Genomic DNA, 21630 nt, shown 5'->3' with positions numbered 1-21630 from the left:
GGGACATATCACTTCAGCCAGGCCTTAGTCTCCCCTGCTGTACACAAAAGGTGTCACATTTAACTGTCACAAGGATTGACTCGTTGATGTCTAAGGCACTTGGAGATCCTTGGATATGGAGAAAAACCATGAAAAGAACAAACACTGTGGAGAGAATACCAACCAGAGAACAGCCAACACACACACATGCTCCCACCCACTGACTCCTCACAGCAAATGAGGTCCATGGTGTTTATAACACATGTAGTACAGACAAGGTGATCTTTCTACTGATAGAGACAGAGAAGAGAAAGATACCAGAGATAAGTCTATCAGGGTATTTCTGAACAGTGTTCCCAAAGGATCTCAGGATGAACTTGCTTCCACTAGGAAGGATCAATTGTTTGCTCTCGGAAAGGCCACCCAAATACTGGGCAATACAGCTTTTAGGCCAGAAAAACCACAGATGGGACAGGCTGTGATTTGCAAAGCCACCTGATTTCAGCAGCTGTTTGTTGCAAGTTTGCATGCTCCTTCTTCTTACCCTGATTCAGGGATCTTAGTCTTTCTTGCCCTAGGCTGACCAGTGATGCAGAGGGACAAGAAATAACGGAGCCATTCTCTTCAGTGCCTTGTAGCCATCAGTGGCTTCCAAGCAGGCCTCTGCCCAAGGATGGGAAGAACAAGTGGAGATGGAAGGCATTCTCTCCCATATCCATCTACCTCCCCGCAAGACCTTTGGTCTTTTCCAATGGGATACATTTCAGCACTGAGTCTGACAGCCCCAGCAGCAGCCCTCAGCCACACAGTGGCTCTAACGTTATCACTCTGTCGTTTGGATGTAAACAGGGACAGCCAGCATGGTGCAGGGGCCATCTGAGGCAGTCTGCAGTTCTGCCAGGGCCAAATTGGATGTGAGGCTGTTGGGCTGGCCAGGAACGACGAGGTCTGAGTCAGCAGCTCCTGACCCACCAACCACAATGGACAGGACTGCATCCGACTCCTGGAACGGTTCTTTGTTAGGGCCACCTTCAGGGGGGCTTTCCCCAGCAGCACTGTCCTTCAGCTCTGCCAGACCCAGCTGGTTGGGGAGGGAAAGGCCAGCCTTGCGCCCCCGTGCCACCCGCTTCTTCTGGGGCTTCCTGAGCTGCAGGTCTTTGTCCTTGGGTGAGCCCAGCCGGCACTTGTGGTCCTTCATGTACTTGTGGCGCGTGAAACCTTTGCTACAGGTGGGGCAGCGGTATTTGTAGTTACCGGTGTGCGAGCGCTGATGCTCTATCATGTGGGCTCGTCGGCTGAAGGACTTGTTACAGTACTGGCACTTGTGGATCTTCATCCCTGCAGAGAGCATAGGAGGAGAGAGAGCTCCGTTAAGAGACCCTGCATCCCAATGCAGATCTTCAAGAAAATCTGCACCGCACCAAGGGAGCACATGACCACTTCACCTCCTCTTCCAAGGAGATGTTCCCTGATACAAGGGAGGAGACATTGTGCCAGGCAAATCTGCAGTCAGAAAAGCGTGAGTGCCTACAACTTGAATGTCTGTGTTTATAAAGGGCTAAAACAATAACTCTTGCCTCAAATAACACAATTAGAATATCACCAGAAAAAAATGTCAGGTTCTTGTGATGAAAATGCAAAATGTTGGGGTTTTTTTTCAAGTGTATTTGGTAAAGTAAAGACATTTTCACTTTTTATTTTTTTCTCCCAAGTATGGGAATGTGCAGTCTGAAACAAACCATCCACAGCACTGTCAGCCCAGGCCCATCTGATCACACTCTGCAGGGCTTTGGACATGACAGGCACAAGACTTGCAGTTTCACCCCAAAAGACAAAAGTCTGAACATTCCCTAGGCCATAGGAATAAATTATCTTTATTAGGAGTGGGAGCATTATTTTTGGAACACAGAGAGAAGGGAATCAAATCCCAAGAGATCTCCTTTCGAATGTGAAATGATATTGGGGAGCAGCGGACAGAGCAGTCTGGATATTCATTTGATAGTAAACATTCTGAGTAACCCAGCTCTGCTTCTAAGTCTTGCCAGCAGGCCCTGCCTTCAGATTTATACTGCCTTAGAAAACAGCCCAAAGCTTAGACACAGCTCTAAATGCAAGCTCAGTTAAACAGGCCTGCAGCAACAAAGAAAAAAATCTAAACCTAATAAATTATATTAAGAATTTAGGCCTATATCTGGGAAACACTGTACCACACACAGTGGAAAATTCTCCCACAAGAAACCACACTGTAGCTGTGTTAGCTGAGCGATGGGTGGAGGGATACCATAGAGAACCTCCTATGCTTCTGAGGGTATAAAGCAGAAGCACTTTCACAATTTGTTCTCTCTTATTTCTCAGGTTTACCCCTTCTGTAATGTGCTCCCACAGCACTGCAGTGAATCCCAGCCACTTCATTCCCAACCACTGGCAGCATGGGCAGAGCTGCACTTACCCGAATGGGACAGTATGTGAGCCTTCAGCTTGTCAGGCCTGTTGAACTCTTTATTGCAGCCCGTGTGGCTTCTGTAACAATAACAAATGCTGGTGAGCAGCATGAATCAACTGAGGATCAAAGTATAAACAGAACCTGGACCATAAGGAGATCCGCAACCCTTCACCTTAGCAGCACCCGGATGAGTCCCTCGGTGCAGTCTCAGTAGGAGCTCCACTATTTCAGCCCTTTTGGAGAGGGGCAAGGAATAAACAGGCTGCTACAGGGACATGTGGCTTCTGCTAGATGACACATGGTCTGTGTCTCACTATGAATGCTCCTAAAAGCCACAGGTTCAAGATCCCAGCTGGAGACAGAAGTATTTTGGAAGGAGCTACAAGGTGGTTGGAGCAGAGAGAAGCCAGTCAGTCTTGGCTATCTCAGAAGGCCCAAGGCTGTGCCATGGATTTGGGGATGCACCTTCTAAAGCTGCATTTCTCTGGCTCATACATTAGCTTCTACATTGCCACGTGCTTTTTGAGACATGGCAGTCAGGGAGAGCCCATCATTCAGGCAACCTTACGCTTTGTGGTCAAATAATATTCCTTCTCTTCCCCGGTGCTTCCCAGATGCAACCCTCCAAGCCTCCCATGAAGGCAGGCATTATTTTACAGGGCTTGATGAACTGACATGAAATTACGTGGCCACACAGGAAGTCAATAACAAAGGACTGGGACTTCTGGGTTCCCAGTTCAACAGCACACAGCATTCCTACCTCCCCAAGAAGCAGTAGATTGGTAGATGCCACACATGTACCCTAGGGTACCCGCAGGAGATGTTCCTTCCATCCTAAACCCCATCCCAATCCCATTAAGACATGCTGCCATGCCAGAGACGCACTACGTACGAGAAGGGACATTTATATTTCTTAAAAGGCTCATGGATCAGCATATGTCGCTTGAGTTTGTCTTTCCGATTGAAAGCTGCATCACACACTGAGCACTTAAAGGGCTTTTCACCTGGAAAAAAAGAAGAAACCGAGAGTCAGGGAAAGTCCAGTCACGTACAGGATTCACTACAGCAGCTGTACCGCTTTGCCTCTCTATAAACTTCCCCAAGCTTCCCTACCCTGCCTGATGAGTAAATGGATGGATACAATCCACACTGTGCCCTGCTCCTGCTCTCCAGGGCCGGCTTCCTTAGCTTCTGCAACCACAGGCAGTAGGGTAGCCACCTCTGTGCCCCACTTCTAACTGGTGCAGTACTGGGCATGAGGCTGAACCAGTACCGTACCCCAAACCCATGTTACTACAAATGACTTGTACAGTCAGCTGTGTTACTCTGGTTGTCAGGAAAATAGCCAGGGTATGAGAGGGGGCAGCACAGACTACGGTACAGAGATATAATGAGCACTGCAGTGCCGTGGGAGCCCATACCCGAGTGGATGTGGGCGTGCAGCTTGAGGTAGTGCTCCCGGCGAAAGAACTTCTTGCAGATCTGGCACTTGAACTTGCTACCCCCACCGTGCGTGGGGATGTGGCGGCGCAGGTACCTCTCACAGGGGAACACCTGTTAATACACAAAAACAAGGCTAAGAGCTGGCAGCACACAAGGGACATCATTGAGCCTGCATGGGCATGGGAGGTGTAGCCTGTGCAGAAAGCCTAAGCAGCTCATGGTGACTGCTTTCTCAGACAGGACACACTGAGAAAACCTTCAGGTTTGTATAAGGAAAATACAGATAGAGCTTTAAAAAAATACAACAAACCCACAACGTAAGCTTCTTATCCTTAAGAAATGCGTAAGCTGAAACCTGGCTGCTAAATTTTGTAACACCATACCGCTGCGGACCAGCACCCCAGATGGATGCCCCATCTCCCATCAAAGCCAGCAGCAGGATAGGATGGACTGGGCAAGGACCCCGCGTAGTTATACCTTCCCACAGTGTTAACTTCAGTTTCTACTTCCCAGTAATGTGTGAGTGGTTCCTTTGGCTAATGGGGATTCTGGAAATACCCAGGCTAAGTGAATTTCTAATGAGCATGCTGCAAGCACACATCTGAGGGGGGCACAGGAGAGCCAAGAGTTCTGGTACCCAGGGCTGTGCTCTCGTTTCTCCAGAAAACAGCAGTATTAGTAAGAATACAAACAAAAGTAAAAAATATCGGTGTGGATAATGGGCTTTCAAATTGCTATGCTGCAGGCTGAAAGTCCCACACAGGCTCAGAAGGGCATCTGTCAGCTGGTGGGGGAAGTGGAGAGAAGACAGGTAAGAAAGATGGGTTACTAACCATGGCAAGAGCGCATTTCCCCTTCCTGAGCTACCTCAGTATAGAGTGGTCACTCCTTTGAGACTGTCCCTGCCCTCATTGCAGGATTTTCATTTCCTTTGCTATAAACAGAGGAGCAAGGGTCCAAATTTTAGTCTGGATTTTAAAAAATAATTTATTAGAATTAAAACCCCACAAAATTCTGCCCCTCAAACCCCCTCAGGGGCTGTGCTGAAGAGAGTATTTCCAGCCAAAACCTACCCAGGCATTGTTCCAGTCCTAGTCACATCACTCAAGACAGGTTTCTCTTTGCCAAGGACACAAAGCACTCATCCAAAAGAGAGGAATGAGGGGGAACCTAGAGACTTCTGTTGCAACAGGAGATAAGGACAGCAATGGAGGTGTACAAGCTTCTGTAGGGCCCAGGGCTTTCCATGCCCAACCCTTCCAGCCAGAGGTAGCAGTCAAAGGCACTCTTAAGACTTCCCAAAACCAGCCTCACTCCTCCTGGTATACTTGCTTTAAGAAATAAGGACAGCAGCCTGGTGTGCAGTCCTGCGCTGTCATGGGAATAAGGGACCTCCCCTGACAAATTCTGCTCAGCAAATAGGTCCAGGAGAAAAGCCAGCACTGCAGGGAGGAACATACTCTGCATGAGAGGCCAGAGAGCTGGAGGCCAGGGATGCAATCTCTGAAAAGTATCTCATGAGCCTGCCAGTCTGTACTGAGGTAGGAAGGGAGAGGAAAGGGAGCTGAAGGGTTCCTGTCCCCCTCAGAGCCCTAGCTATGAGTCCAGGACCGGCTCAGGCAGTGGTCACCCACCCACCTTCTGGCAGTGAGGGCAGGGAAAGTTGTGCGTTGCTGTCTGCAGATGGTGCTCCAGGGCTTCCGGGGTGGAGTACTTATTTACACACTTCACACATCTGAATGTAGAGAGAAAGGACAGAGCCTGTGATCAAGGCTACCACCAGCAAACCCCATGCTGCAAGCAGACCCCAGCCAGGACTGCCCAGCCCATTCACCAGCCACCTTCCAGGGTGATTTCTGACAGGGTCAGCTTGATACAGACAATAACAAAACCACCCAGGTGCCCTGAAACCTCGGCAACCCACATAGCCAAATCACACTCACGTTCAGCATCCTTCTTCACAAGGGGAAGATGCTAGAAAATTGGGTGAAGAAGCCTTTAAACTGCTAGTGCTCTTCCACGCAGACTCCCATGGGAGCACTCAGACCTGAGCACATACTTCCACACTGCTTCCTCATGGAGGAAAGCCCTAAGTAATGATTTCACATTATTTAAAACACTTTCCATCCTCAATACACAAATACAGCAGCTCCCAATGAAGGAGCTGAGAGTGGGGTCACAGCATGACAGCACTGTTACCCATGGCCAGGACAGCCACAAAGCAACACGCTTCCATGTGGGGTCTCTGGCATCTAACAACACTGGCTTACAGCGCCACCTCTCCGAAACCACCTGAGCCCTCTCCACCTATCTCAACTGTTCTCACATATCCATATTTCTGCCAGAGACCTCTGCCAAAGCTGACTGCTGACAATGGGCAATGGGGGCATGCATCACCGACAATAAATACAGAGGCACTCACGCTGTATCTGCTGTGAAACTATTTCTCCTTAGATCAGACTAAAACCTCCTCAAACATAAGCAGGGCCCTGATCTCAAAGATCGCCGCTAGCAAGCTGCAGGATGAAGCTCCACAGTGCAAAAATAACTAGAAATCATGGTCTGTGTAAGAAGCAGCAATTTATTCCATGAAGCTCCTAGGTGACTTCAGTATCTTCTGGGCTTCCTGCTCTTCATGTATATCTCTACAGGCATTTCAAAAGCTCCAGAGAGCTCTTCGTGGAACTCCTCACCCCTTCTCTCTGCACTAGTAGAAAAGCTTTCCCAGGTAATAGACCCTTTTGCAGCAAAAGGATATGAGATTTTTTCTGGGTACAGCTTCACAGCCCACACTCCCTTTGCTGCAGTTGTTTAATCACAGAAAACAGGCTGGGAAGGGGCTTCCCTGGGTCTCTGACTGAGCTCTGTGCATGTTCAGCTGTGCCCACCTCACTCTTTACTGGTGATAAGAGGACTTGCAGTGAGATCTTCCCATGTAACTGATCTCAGCCTTTCACTGTCCTTCCAAAAGGTTCCTTGCATTCAAAGTGCTTGGCCCTAGCAGCCTGGTGGAGGGGCCCCACATTTGCCACCTGGGTGCCCAAAAGAACCACAGGCACCAAACATGCAGCCCCCTCTTCCCTCTAATGTCTGCACCGCTCTCAGCCAAACACTCTGCACCCACTCACTCCTACAAGCCTTGTGAGCACTGATTGCTACTGTACTTGTACACGGCCACATCCTTCTTGGGGCTGTGCTGGGGCAGCAGGCTGTGGGAGTACTGGTGGACGCCCAGCTCGTACAGGGAGGGGAAGTCCTTGCTGCAGAGGTGGCAGCGATAACTCAGCTCCTCCTGGTGGTTCTTGATGTGCTCAAGGAAGGACTCCAGCTTCTGGAAGGTCTGAGCACAGGTTTTCACCACACATTTGTACACCTGGGAGAAGGGAGAGCAACTGGAGTGGCACACCATGGAAACAAACGGGGAAAATCCTCTGCCAAGAGAGTGGCCTTCCTTTTTGGAAATCATAACCACTGAGTCATTTACAGAAAGGGACCACCGCCCCTTGACCCACTGTGCTGGAAAGCAGCTGAGCTGATGTTATGAGCAAAGCAGCACCGTGGTTTCCAGAGTATCCCACCACACCCACACTCAGTCAGCACACAGCAATGAAACCCTGCCCTGCACTGCAGCAGGACACAATGTGGTGGTAAAACATCCCCTTCCTCTGCTGTCTTCCTCAGAGGAAGGGTCTTTAAAGAAAAGTGCAGAGCAGCTCAGCATCAAAATGTGGCTGACGGTTCCAGGTGAATGGCAGAACCTGCTGGGAGCTGAATGTTCTGCAAACACAGACCATCAGGGCACTCCCCTATGAAAGCAAGGTGGGAGAACGGTGTGTTGGTGTGAGCGCCTGAAACCACTTGTGTGGTTGAGACCACAACACCCCAGCAGTGACTGTCCCACAACCTGAGAGCTGCCACCTACATCAAATACTTCGGACCGTGCTTCTTTGCTGCTTCTTTAGCCATCCAAACCTGCTTGGCTGACTTCTCAATCAGCAGGGTGGAGGCAGTGGAGCTTTTCAAAGCCACCAAGACCACACACCTGCAACCCAAATGTGCAGAGAGCTAAGCTGCATGGGAAGCACTGGCAGCTTTACAGAGCAAGAGGCTCAGGACAGACCCTGGAAGCTGGCGCACTATATGAAGCCCACCCCAATCTCACCACCAACACAGGGCACCCTCTGTCCCTACCTGCTCATTCTTGTGCTGTGTCATGTGTGATTTCAGCTGGAAATAGGTGTTGAATTTGCTGGGGCAGAACTGGCACTGGTAAGAGCTATCGATCAAGACAACCTGCTTGGCTTCCAGTTTGTTTGCCTCGCTCTCGTCCAAGGGGCTCATGTCTTGGGGCGGTGGTACAGGGTTCCCTGAGGCCTGAGTCAAACCTGGACAATGGGAGAGAGAAAGTCACAGCCTGCCATGAGACAGCTCTGAAAGCTGCTCTGCCAGCACCACGGTGCCGAGACATACCAGGCCTGGCTATGGGTCCAGGCTCTTGCTTCCTTTCAAAGACAGATTCTTTTGATCAGACAAATCTTACTCCCTAACAGCATAGTTTTAATTTTTTCTAGAGATTATTAAGGGATCTGACTACTCCATCTTCCTCTCCTTAACCCATTTTCTTTTTCCAGGGGTGTAACTGTGCTCTGTGGAGCAGTCAGCAGAACAGGCCGTCTGTGAACCAGAGCCATATTTACTCCCACCTCTGGCAGGAGACAAGAGGCAAGATCCAGCCAGTAGCTCACAGTCCATGAAGTCTGCAGAGAGCAGCTCCAGCAGGCCCTTGTCCTAGACATGACATTGTCACTGCATTCTCTCCCCTCCTACTAGGACTGAGGTCACCAGCAGAAAAACTGGTGACCAGTCACCATCTGCCAGCAAGGAGCTCTTCTCTGCCTCAAGTATTTTCAGTTGGTTGCTGGGACCAGACCCAGCCCAGGCATGACTTGCGCATTGCAAACAAGTGAGAGCACTGCGCTGTGCTAAACCACTGGCTTGTCTGGCCACTAGACCAGAGCTGTCAAGTGTGGCTCATGTACTGCCAAAGCTGCACCTGCCAGGGAGTGAGAAGGGGGAAGACACCTCACCCTGTCTGCACGTGCATACTTGCAGACTCTGGAGTCGCTGTCTCCAGCAGCACCTGAATCCCACCGTAGCTGGAGGTACGAAAGGATGCAGCTGCCAGCTGGAGTCCAGCAAATGCGACTCGTTTCTCTGGTGTGTGCTGCAGGAATGCAAACAGTGCACACAGCTCCTGTCTCCCCTCCCTCCCTGTGTGGAGATGCAGGGATGTGCAGACTCCCCACATCACTGCTCTGCCCCATGCACAGGCTATCCCCAGGCAGCAAACCTGTGTTCTCTTCGTCCTCTGGCTGGTTGGGATTCAAGGCCATGACCTGCACTGTGATGGAGTTGCGGGAGATAGTGCACCCCAGCCCTGGAGGCCACACTTTATGGGTTTGCATGTGCTTCTTCACATTGGACTTCTGGGCAAAGGCTCGGCCACACACGATGCACTGGAAGGGCTTCTCGCCTGTGTGACTGAAGGCAGAGAGCACCATATCAGCAGCCAGCAGAGAGGAGACAGCCCCCAGGCATGGACCACGGTGGGGTGGCTGCTGCAGGGCTGTGCTAGGCACTCTGCTTGACAGATCAGCACCTGGACCAGCCAAACACGGGCTCTGAGACCTCATTAACCTGAGTAAGTTGATTGCGAGAGGCCTGGAGAAACAAGCCTGGCACACAGACAAAACACTCGTGGTCTCGGGATGACAAGGGATCAAAGGAAGCAGTGGGACAGAAAAAGAGCTCTGCAGCAACATCAGGGCATTCGTTGTCAGGGTCTCTGCAGGGACATTGGGGACCCCATCACTTTCTCAGGGGTAAAACCCTTTTATTCCCTATCACCCCACCCTACCCTGCACACATGCCTATTCTAGCTTGCAGCCCCTGGATCTCCCTGAATTTGCTCTCTCCTGTCCACAGCAGAAAGGTCTTTCTACTCTGCCCTTCTGCTTCCAAAGAGCAGACTCTCTAACACATGAAGTACATCACATGAACAGTCCAGACTGTGAAGGGGGGCAAACACCACTTGTTCCTACTCATCTGAGTCCAGAAGATTCTGTTGGGGGGAACACTGAAGATTTCAACTGCCTCCTGACGGAGAAAAGCTCTCTTATATGAGCTCCCTACATAGACACTGAGCTTGGCTGACAGTTTGCTAGCACCAGAAAACACGAAGGCTCCAGCTTAGTAGGGAGGGAGAGTAGAGGAAAGGACAGAGGCAAGCAGTGGAGATGCTGCTGCTCCAGCGATAAGGTGACAACAGGTTTGGCTTTCAAAGTCTCATCAGCAAGGAAAACAAGTCTATAGTCCCAAGCCATAATCAGCAAGAAGATTACATCCATGATGCAGCCTTCACCCCAGCCCCTGGGGAGAAGGTGTCCTGCAGTGAGTGGGATGAAAGATCACCTCCCAGTGCAGCACAGATTCTGGGATGTGACAAACGCAAGGTCTGCTGGGCTGCGCAGACTCCCTCAGCGGAGCTGTGCCCACCTCCACCCTACCCACTCTGCTGTGTCTGGGTTAGCAGCACCATTACCTTCTGATGTGCTGCTGCAGGTCAAAGTTCTTGGTAAAGGCCTTGTCACAGTAAGTACATTTCAGCTTGGGGGACTTGGGTTTGCCTGAAAGAGCAAAAGCACACACAGGAATGAGATCACACAGCACAGCTCTGTCCCCCCTGCACCACAGGGCCCTCAGCCCAAGGCATGTCTATTCAGGACCAAAAATAAAGGGCTTATGAAAGGATAAGATCTGCCTGGCCAGAGTGGGGAGAGTTTATGGGCACAAGCGTATATTTAATGTAGCCTGAGCCAACTCTACAAGTGCGAGGAGGGTAGTAGTGGAGGAAGCAGGGCATCCCCTTGAGGCATTAACCACTCCAGAATCCCTTGCAGCTGTGCTACAAAGCACCTACTTTAAAGGCATGTTGGGCATTGGGAAAAGACACAGGATTAGTGAAAGGAAGGGCCCCAGTTCTGGCTCTCTCCTATGAACTCACCAAGGTCAGACATCAGCCACAGCACATGCATATTTCTCCCATCCAGAAGATCAGTCAGTCACATCTTCTGTCTACTATGATGGGGTATAAACCAATGGAGAACAGCAGAACTGTGGGCTGCTCTAGGAAATTCTGAACTGAGAGCTGCAGCCTGCATGATCATTCACACCTCTGCAAATATGGTTAAACCCTAGCATCCGTATGGTCGTAATTCCAGAGGCCCAACCTTCCTGGGGAGGAAGGCCACGTGGCTTTCCTCCACACCACGTCTGGGACCTTCCCTCTCACTCAGGTAGGTGTGCTTGCACCACACCAGCAATGGGCAGGCTTGGCCAGCGGAGGATCTGATGCTCCTCCATCCTGTAATGGGGCATGCCCCTGTCCTGCCTGACCTGGGGACAGGCGTGCTTTCTTCACAGACATTGAAACACACAGCAGGGACAGGTCTGCTGAACCCCTGGGAAGAGTCTTCAGGGCGAGGCCGTAACTAGCACACCGGCCTGGCGACTGGGCAGTCTTCCTTGGGTTAAAATGGACCAAGCTCTAACACCTTACTCTGCAAAATGTCCCCATTTCAGGTGTGATCCAATAAGCATGTAGCTGCAGAGACTTAGCACAAGCTGGCCCACACAGCAGCACAGTGACAAGCCTTTCATGTGCACTCAGAGGTGACAGACAAGAAGTATGTCCACACTTTCACCTGCTCTTGATAGCTTCATGTAGGACACTGTGCTCCTCCTCTAGAGCTGCATGCGCAGCCAGTGCCACCCCACAGGGCCTGGAGAGCCTGTGGCTCAACAGTCCACCACACAATAAGCGTGCTGGCCTACAGGTAGTACAGGGCAAATGCTATAAGGGCATTTACCTTCCTGCAGCCCGCTCTCATTTTTGCAGCGCCGGCTTTTGGGAGCAGAGGTGGAATCAAAACCAACCACACTGCCGCCTCCTGTGCTGGTCAAAGGTGTGGGAGCGCTGGAGCTCTCAGACTTGAATCCCTGCTTCCCAGGGCTGTACACAGGAGAAGGGTACACGGGACTTTCCACACACTGACTTGGTACCTGCAAGAGTGCAATTTATCAGTGGAAACAGGTTTGCTGCACACAGTTATACTCTGCCCTAACCTCCATCCCCAGCAACACTCGCCACACTGGGCTATGGTCTGGCTGAGTTTTCTGCCTCCTGCCAAACTGGGTCACATTTCTGGTTCACCAGTCCAACAATGTGTCTCTACAACCTGCACAGTGTCTCTACAACCTGCTGAACATCACAAAGCATCCAGCAGTTATTACAGCAGGAACAGGACAGCAAAGAAACACTGAAGGAGCCATCTAATCCCTCATCTATGTCTTATGCCTAGAAGAGTTTCTTATCCCTCCAGAGCAGGTTACCAAAATGATCACCACCGACCCTGTGAGTTCACACCAGCCCTGAAGGGTGGGATCTCCAGGCCCTGCTGCCTGCCCTGGCAGGACTGCAGAAGGGAAGCACAAGAAAACTCCAGGTGGCAAAGCACAGCTGTTTGCCTCAGCACCAACATTAGAAAAGGATGCTTAGAGAAAAAGACAGAGGCATCAGTCTGGGGTGATATGGTTTGAGGGAGTTTCTATAGCCCACCGTGGTAAATTAACACAGACCACTATGTATCCAACATCCCCAACCATTTCTGACCACTGGCAGTTCCAGATCAGATGCCAGCTACAAAGATAAGGCTGACAAACCTGTTACACCCAGTAGTTTCTGTTGTGAATGGCAATGCTAACATAGAGGCTGTGAACAGCTGACCCACTGGTAAATCCACCCCTGCCTGTGCCTCTTTAGGAAAAGCTGCCCTGTCAAACTCTGATATTTAGAGTGAATTCTTCTCTCCGGTGGAGCCTCTAGTGCGCAGCATGAGGCTCTGTACCTCTCTGGGAAGTAAGCCCCTCTCCTCACCTCCCTCTCGCTCCCAACACCTGCAGGTATCCCTCGACCACAGCAGACATTCAGATCTCCTAAGCCTGTGCCAGCCAAGTCCTCCATCCCTCTTAACTGTTTCTCTTGTTCTGAGAATCCCCATCATCTTGCCAACATACTTCTGTTCAGTACATTCTCCCAGAGGAAATAATCATTGTTAAATAACCTAACGCACCTTCCCAGACTCCAATTCCACATTTCCAGTCCAGGCAGCTCTCAAGCAGCCTTGTTAGAGAAGAGGCCCAGGAGGACAGAGCCCCTGCAGACAGCCCCTGGCCTTACCTCCATGGGCGGATAGGGCTGCATCCCCAGCGTCTGGATCTCCACTGCGCTGTTTGCTGCCATAGGAGCAGGCGCACTGTACACTTCGACCACTCCGCTGCCGCCGGCGCTGGGCTGCCCTGGAGCCCCCATGTTCGGGGGGGGAGGCGGTGGAGGCTGAGGAGGGGGTGGTGGTGGGGGAGGTGGAGGTGGCGGGGGCTGGGAGAGGTAGCCAGCCCCAGCGTGCATACTCAAGCTGCTCTAAAACCAGAACAGGGAGAGACAGACAAGACCTTGAAAATGCTGCAGCAATGAGTTAGAGGGGCTGCGCCCTCACACACGTTCTCAGTCCCAATTCAAAACAACACCCACAGGAACAGCAGCGATGTCTTGACACAACGCAGCACTGTCCAACTGCCCAGTTGGACCAGACTGCTGGCTTGCAGAGGCTTGGCATGACATTCCAGTAGATATTGCCTCCTTCAAAACCCAAGTGCTCAAGCCCCACTGCTTTTGTTACTTTGTTTTTAAAGCTTTTAATCCTTCTGGTTACAAAGAACATTTTCAGAGCATGGAGAATGTATACAGGCTGGCTAGCTCTGGGAAGAGCCCAAAACAACCATCCCAGGTGGAAGAGGGATCCATGGAGCAAACAGACAAGAGCTCTGGAAGCCAGCCATTACACAGGGGCTCAACAAAAAGCTGGAGAGACCACATTACAATGATTTGACCATCCAGCAACAAGGATGCAAGGAGAGAGCAAATGCTGGAGCTATCCTGTAATCTATCCATTGCTCCTTCCCGAGCCTGGCTGTCACGTTGGGAAGGTGCCCAGGATTCAGCACCAAAGCAGATCTCTGGAGTCCGATTGACTGACAGGGCTCCTGCTGTGCAAGCATAACCCCATGCAGCGGGACTCCCCAGGCCCACACATGCCCCTTACCTGCACTGGGGGCTGCACAGTTGGCATGGGCTGGTCCAAGGATGTAAAAGCAGACATGGCTGACATCAGCACCTCATCGCTGACTAAGATGTTGCCCTGCACCAGGGTCTGAATCAAAGGTGATGGGGGAACTGTGATGTACGTAGAAATTTGCTGAAAGAAAAAAAGGATGCATTGTTGACCAGCAACAGGACAAAACAGTAAACAAAAAATGGTGACGCTGCTTTTCAGTGAAACTTGGAGTCTCTGCTTTCACAGCCTCTGGTCAGCAGATGAGCCACAGTATCTACAGCTTCCTGCTGAGTCCATGGTAATTTCTAGCCCTTAACAATAAGGCAGCTCCAGAAAAACTGTTCTGAAAAGGAGGTAAAAAGGTTCAGGAAAGTGGCCACTAGCCACAATTCAAATCAAGGGTTATTAAAGATCTGCAGGACAAACTGGTTGCACACAAATTCAAGCCTTTCCTGAGTGCTTCCCTCCCCCTAGCTAGGAAAGGTAGAGAACTGAGAAGCTACTCTGGCTGCAGAGGGTGAACATCAGGCCCATCTCTTCAGACTAGAGTCGGATTATAGGAGGGGAGGGAGGCTGTCCCATTTCCTGGGTGGAAACAACCTGTGTTTGCAGCCCTGGGCAGCACCATCCACTAGCACTATGTTAACTTGAAAAAAACAGCTGGTTTGAAAGCACTTTGAAAACCACCACGACTGCAGGCACAGTGCATGTCATACACAAAGGACTTGCTCCCAAGAAGTCTGTTGGGAGGGAGAGTTACTCCAGAGAGGATAACCCCTTAATGCTCATCACACCACATAATGTGGGCTTATTTGCAGGAAACTGAGAGCAGGGATGCTGGGATGAAGCTGCCAGACATTGCCCTCCTCTTCTGCCCATGAGCCAGACTATGGCCCAGCAGACAGAAAATGCCACTCCACCTTGAGCACTGTGCAGTGTGTACCCATGCAAATGCCCAGCCTGCCAGGCTGTGACACTGGGGCTCTTCAGTAGAACCAAAGTCTGGCTGTAGCACAGACACAATATGAAACCTCTTCTGTCCTCATAAAAGGGCTACCGGACCCGGACACTTTTGCTGGAGGACACCCCACTGCAAAGGACCAGGCAGCTTTAACCATGAGGTCAAAAGTCAACAGAACCACAGCTGAGCCTCTCAGAAAAGAGGTCAGTCATGAGGCACCACTGGATCTAAAAGCATCACCCAGAGGCCCCCCCAGCTCCCAGAACCACAGCAACAGAGCAGTAAAACCTCTGCCTGCAGCACAGTACCTGCCGGCCGGCGCTCGGAGCCTGCTGCACCGATGTGATGGAGGGGGTATACACACTGTTGGTGGCCAGCGAGACTGTGGAGAGGGAAGGAGCATTTCCCTGGCACTGCTCTCTCTTGTGGGTCATGAAGGCAGGCAGTGAGTTGAACTGCTTCTTACACTTCCCACAGAGGAAAACATCTTCATCATCTGCAATTAAGAGGACCAGATCACTGTTCCAGGCTTTCTTCTGCATTCCCCAGTGCTACACCTAACAACCAAAGCTGTAGGAAAATAGATGCCTTTTGGATCTTAGCACCTCAAAGCTATCACATTCAGGAGGGATCAAATTGTCCCTCTCCCCAGTCCCAGGCTCTCCCTAAAGCTAACTGATGTGATTGAGCCCACCTCAACTCCGCTCCCATATACAAAACCCACCACCTCCCCGTGACAAACTGAATCCCATTGTCTGTCTTCTCATCCCAAAGATGTGAACAACCAACCCAGCCTTGCTCCTGTAGCACCTTCTGCTTTTAGTCAAAACAGCTTCTTCCAAAGCACCTACTTTATGCTGGCTGAGGCAGATTTTATTATTCAGGTTGCACAAAGGAAGAGAAGTAACTTGGATCAGGGCACAGAGTCATTGGAAGCCTGTGTCTGAAAGCCACCCCCCTGCAAGACTGCTGGTCTTTCACACCTCTGCTTCACATTAAAAGCAGAAACAAGACAACCCCGTTACATTGTCCTAGGTGAAATTTGCAATGTTAGCAAACCACACAAGCACACACCATTTGCACTTGATCCAGTTGGACTCACAAGGCTGTACCTCCTGCCTGACTCACAGCCTGAAGCAGAACATTTCTGGGGACACAGACTGTAACTCCTCCAGGAGGTAACTCAGTATCCACCCAGAGAGTCCTAGTCAAGCACTTGAATGTTCATGTGCACATAAATGACCAGTTCCTGTATTCATTCACACAGATGAGATACTCAATGACTGGAGTAGTTGTACAACCCCAGAAGATAAGGAATAGCTCATTAAAAAAAAATGTGAACAGTAACAAGCACTAGGGGCAGGGAGAGCAGATTCTCCCTCCCTTCACGTCTTTATTGGGAATGCACAGTCAAGTCTATTGTCATGACCATCTCCAAAAGCATCTCTGCTTGCTTGGGCACTTGCTTCCTTCCTCCTGCTCTGCCCAGTCCCACTGAAGGCTCACAATGTTCATGGCAGCACCCAGCATGTACAGCTGTTGTGCCAGCTGTTCCAACAGTCATGAGTGCACACTGCAGGAAGAGGTCTGCAGCCCTCCTGCCTCTTGTCTCGCTCTCCTGGTGCTACCAGGACTCACCCATCGACTGGATGGCAGTGGAGGCGTTGACATTTTGAGCAGATGGATCCGTCACACCTCCTTGACCATCCAATAAGGACTGCACAGCCAGCACCGTCTGATTATCCATTCCTGAAAGGAGACACAAGCATGGATAGTAAATCAAGCTCGGCCTGAACATGGAGCCCTCAGGCACTGGGATCTTGCTCACGAGTCATGGAGGGAAGCTGCTTGCCAGCTACTGCTGTCTTCTCCCACAGAGCCACTCCCACCTCCTCATTCCCCTCTACTCCACAGCATTAACTATCACGCTAAAGCGAGGCTCCCACTTGTCTCCATACATTCCTTTGATACAAGAAGAAAAGGGAAGAAGGGCAAGGAAAGCCGAAAGAGGGCTTGGTTTCAGGCATTTTCTGGAGAGAGGAAGGATGCTTACAAACAGTGGGTATTACAAACAGAGCTAAGAAGTAGCTGTAGCTATCTGGGGTGTCATGGGCCAGGTGGGGTAGCAGCCCGGGTAGATCTGCCTGGGGACATGGCATGATGCAGCACAGACAAGCACTGAGCTTGGTGAAGACAAAACCCTGGGTGTGCACAACTCTGCCTCAGCAGCACTGTTAGAAATGCCTCCCTGTTTTCAAGACCAGCATTCCCAGATCTGATCAGACACAGGGCTATGAACTACAGGAGGATTTAGATACAGCTTTAAGAAGGAAATATTAAGTATGGGTTCCTGGGAGAGATGCTCTGGGGGGACCAACTTTGTCACCACCTGCCACCCCAGTTCTGGGACATGCAGGAGAGCAGGACCCCGTGGTCCCCCAACTCCCAGGACTGTGCCCCTCTACAGGCTCCTCTCAAGCAAGAGCTGCGAGTTGCTCTCTCCGATTTTTAGTTCTCTCAGGACTCCATGAAAACACACATACCCAGCCAGATTTGTTGTCAGAATCGGCTCACTTGCTTTGGCACAAATATTTTTTGCTACAGCTAAAATGTTCTAAAATATTCCAGATAAATGCAGGAGAAGGGGACTGCTCATGTAGGGAGACAAATTGGCCAGTGGCATGCGACCAGCAGATTAAGCCCATCACACTTTCCTTTTAGAAATCAGATGTAAAGACACATAGAACAATCTGATTATGGGAGAAAAATAGAAGAGGTGATTTTTATGCAGCACTCTTCCTACCATTCCTTTATGAGAAGGAAGTCACAACAAAACAGATAGCATACCAAAGTCATATGTTAAACCTTGTGAATTAAGGGAGAAAAGAAAGGTGGGGGGATCTTACTTTGCTTTTCACTTTCCTTCAAGATCTTTGCAAAACAAAATTGTAAAGCTCTGAACTCAGAATTATGTGCCAAAATAAAAAGAAAATCTATCAGTCTGATCATTTCCAAGTAGTTCAGGTAAGGTCAGTTCCTGATGAGAGGTCGCTCAGCAAACAGCACCAGCAAGGACAGCAAAATGCAGTAACATCACAGCATAAAGGAAAAGGGCAGCAGAAGCAACCGCCACTGCACATTCCTCTTGTAATTTTAAATTTTCTCCTGGACAATCAGGATGTTACCGTCCTGATGGTGAGTACCCATATAATCCACAGCATTTTAAAGACACCCTAAATACTCATTTCTCCTGTATCTCCAGTGGGAAGCAAGTAACGTTAAGACTCTGTGAACACCTTTTTCATCATTTCACTAAGAAGAGGTCACAAACACTGCACGTGTCAATGGGAAAGAGGAGAGCATCCCTCTCCAGCTGCTGGGGAGCAGAGGGCACAAGCAGCTACTGGAAAGCAGCAGATCACGATACTCCACATGCTACCATAAAATTACCACTGCACCTATGGGAACCCTTTCACATAAATCACACGGAGGCACAGCAAAGCTGCAGGTCCAGTTCTGCAAGCCTTCACCTGCACAGAGAGCTGCACCCAGCCCTGCAGGACAGCCACACTGGCAGAAGGCTCCTGCAGCACTCCTGCGTGGATCTTCTCACACCAGTCAAAGCCCTGCTTTAAAATATACCTCCTCCTGTACAAATAACTTCCTGGTCAACTGCAAAGGCAGCACAGGCTCTTGTTGGCACATCCAAACCAGACAGTGAAATGGAACAGCCCTTCTTCAGCAGAAGTAAGCTACCAGAAGACAAAAGAAAGAGGGGGATCAAAAATTCAGATTAAGTATATTATGGGGACAATTAACAACAGTTTGCATCAAGAACGCCACTCTTTATGTGCCTGGCAATGGACAACTGGGTTTCCTTCTGGCACATAGCCAGATCTTCCAAGTAAAAAAGCCAGATGATTGCCTCTGTCCCACCAGCAGGAAGAAGCCTGAGGAGAGGCCAAGATCTGAGGACAGGCGACAACAATGCAGCAACACTGTCGGTGTTGCATTCAGCCTTCTGCCAGAGAAAAGTTACCCAAGACAACAGAAATATGTTGCTCTTCATTCGTTCGGCAATTTGCACAAATGCCCACAGAGTCCCTAGAGTTTCACAGGGTAAATGCACAATGCCACACTTAAGGCAGAGGGAAATCACCAAATTCAAGGTTTAGTAACTCATGAAGACAAGCAGGCAGTTACTTGGTTACACGGATGCTGTTCACTGCCATCTGTGCACCCCAGGGAAAGCTTTGGATTGATCCTGCACTGATTACAGCCAGCACGCATGTACGGTGATGAAAACCTAAAAAAAATAGCCAACTCTTCTCTCCTGGCAGCAGCGGGCTTTCCTCAGAGCCTGACAAAAACAAAGTGATTTGGGGAAGCCAGGATAAAAGTACAAGAGTACTGATTTGTGCTTTTTTTCCTTCCACATTTCTCTCAGAGATGAAACAAGAATGTCCATTTCACCCAGGTGCTACTGAATTTCACGTATTGAGTCTTTTTTCTGCCAATAAGATCACCAGGTGCTTTAGCAACAGGCAAAAATGCACCTCTGCCCCACAGCACCCGCTGAGAACACGGGTGCTCTCAGCATTGCACATGAATGCCAAGTCACCATCGACTTGTAATCGAATCAACAAGGCAACACAAACAAGCTCAACTACTAAAAGCTGCCAATTGTGGTGGGCTTAGAAAAAACCACAAAACACCACATTCTTTTCATAATTTGCTAAAATGTTTTGCTCTCCTGAATTCTGCAAGGAAACCCATACAATGAGGAGCTGATTGCAAAGAGGAAATAGAGAACCTGATTATACAGAGTGCTGTCAAATGCACCAAGTAACCTAACAGAATAGAAATATTTATTCTTTGCTCCTCTTTCTGCTGCTGCAATCACAGGTGCTATTTGCAAAGCATAGGGCGACAATCCTGATGCAAGGCCTTCCAGTCAGTGGCATCCCCCCCCCATAAAGGAAAATACATGCGTAATTCAATTTAGGAAATAAATGCCTTATGAAGTAGCTTTTTCTCCAAACGGGCGGACCCTGAGCTCAGTGTCAGACTGCCACAGCTTGGCATGTCCAATAGTTCCCCTCAGATGGCATCTGCCTGTAAAACAGTGTCCCAACACAAAATTCACATGAGTGCGAGCGTGACCCACACACCCACAGAGTGGAGAGAAGCTGGGCACTGCCCTGGCTGTGCCAGAGAACGTGGACCCCCACACGCTAACACACACATGCAGGGGCCAGCACCCACCTCAGGGACCATCCCCAGGGCAGGCAGGGAGCGTGAGCCCTGGGGGGTGGAAGGGGTGCACCCCAGCATGCAGGGCAGGAGGGTGCCCAGCTGCACGGTGGCGTCCGAGCGTGCCGGGCACAGGGGTGAGGAGTGATGGGAGGGCAAGGGGCACATGAGTGACGCGGGGGTCCTGGGGTTGGTGATCTTGTTTGCTGGGCACAGAAATGAGGGTGACGGGAGTGCCCCAATGAGCACAAGGCAACGAGCAGGGAGGCAATGGGGGTACTGGGCACAATGAGGGAGGCGATGGGGGGCACCGGGCACAGGGGCAGGGAGGCGATCGGTTGCCCCCGGGCACAGGGCTAACCGGGGCTGCCCGGGGCTCAGGGCACTGGGATGGGCGGTGCGGGGACGCCCGGACTCACGCGGGGGGGATGGCACAGGGCCGAGAGGTGACAGGGGGACCCCAAGGAACCGGGGCCGGCGCGGCCAGCCCCGGGCAGCCGGCGGGGGATGCCCGCTGCGGTCCCGCCCCGCCCCCGCCGCCGCGCGGGGCCGCTCGCGCCACCCGCATGCCCCGGGGCCGCGCCGGTGCGCGCCGCCGCCGGGGAAGGGGGAGCAGAGGGGGGACGCCCCCGAGCTGCCGGGAGCCCCCCGCGCCGCGCCGGGCCAGGCCTCACAGGGCGGCCCCTGCTGCGGCCCGTCGTCCCGCACGGCGGCGGGGGCGGGGGGCGGCGGAGCTGGGGCGGGGGAAGCGAGGAGAGGCGCGGCCCGCTGTGAGCCCGGCGCGGCCCGGCTGGGCCCGGCGCGGCGGCCCCGTTACCTTCCAGCGCTTCGAAGATCGCCTGCGCCATCTTGGAGCCGGGGCGGCCGCGACCCGCCAGCCGGAGCGGGCACCGGGAGCAGCGCCGCCGCCCGCCGCCAGGGGGCGCTCTCCGCCCGCGCCGGGGCCGGGGCCTGGCCCCCTGCTCTGGGCAGCGACAGCCTGGGGCGTGCGGCCGGGCCTGGCGGGGGAGGGAGAGGGCTCGCGTTTAACTTGAACCGCGGCGGAGCGGCGCCTCTAGCAGCGCCTCAGGGATCCGCGGAGGCCGGGCCCCACCGAGAGGGGCGGGAACCGCCCGGCGGCCGCACCTGCCCCGCTCAGGCTGCCGGCGCGGCACCTGCGAGGGCCCGCGGAGCCCCCACGCCGCGCCTCTACCGCCGGGGGACCGCGCCATGACCCGCCCAGGGCCAGGCCGCCCCGCGGGGCCGACAGCGGCGAGCGCTGCCGCGGCGTCGCCCTCAGTGGGAGAGGATGGGCGGGACCCCCGCGCGTCTCCCATTGG

At 51.8% G+C, this 21630-nt stretch overlaps 1 protein-coding gene across 1 annotated transcript; it reads right to left on the bottom strand.

Moving 5' to 3' along the window:
• Positions 1-217: 217 nt before the first annotated feature.
• On the bottom strand, positions 218-21602 carry ZNF341 (zinc finger protein 341). The gene is made up of 15 exons (XM_055814683.1): positions 21129-21602; positions 16697-16807; positions 15367-15554; positions 14086-14238; positions 13164-13403; positions 11794-11986; positions 10467-10551; positions 9216-9406; positions 8057-8250; positions 7030-7238; positions 5504-5600; positions 3844-3976; positions 3315-3426; positions 2429-2499; positions 218-1317 (listed from the first exon to the last, which is right to left on the bottom strand). Exons 1-15 carry the CDS (start codon positions 21157-21159, stop codon positions 803-805), a joined length of 2523 nt encoding a protein of 840 aa, XP_055670658.1. The 5' UTR covers positions 21160-21602; the 3' UTR covers positions 218-802.
• Positions 21603-21630: the final 28 nt, after the last annotated feature.

Source organism: Falco peregrinus, chromosome 9 (assembly GCF_023634155.1).
Source record: "Falco peregrinus isolate bFalPer1 chromosome 9, bFalPer1.pri, whole genome shotgun sequence".
NCBI classification, from domain to species: domain Eukaryota; kingdom Metazoa; phylum Chordata; class Aves; order Falconiformes; family Falconidae; genus Falco; species Falco peregrinus.
Note: the sequence above shows the minus strand (reverse complement) of the source record. Positions and strands in the feature narration are given on the sequence as shown.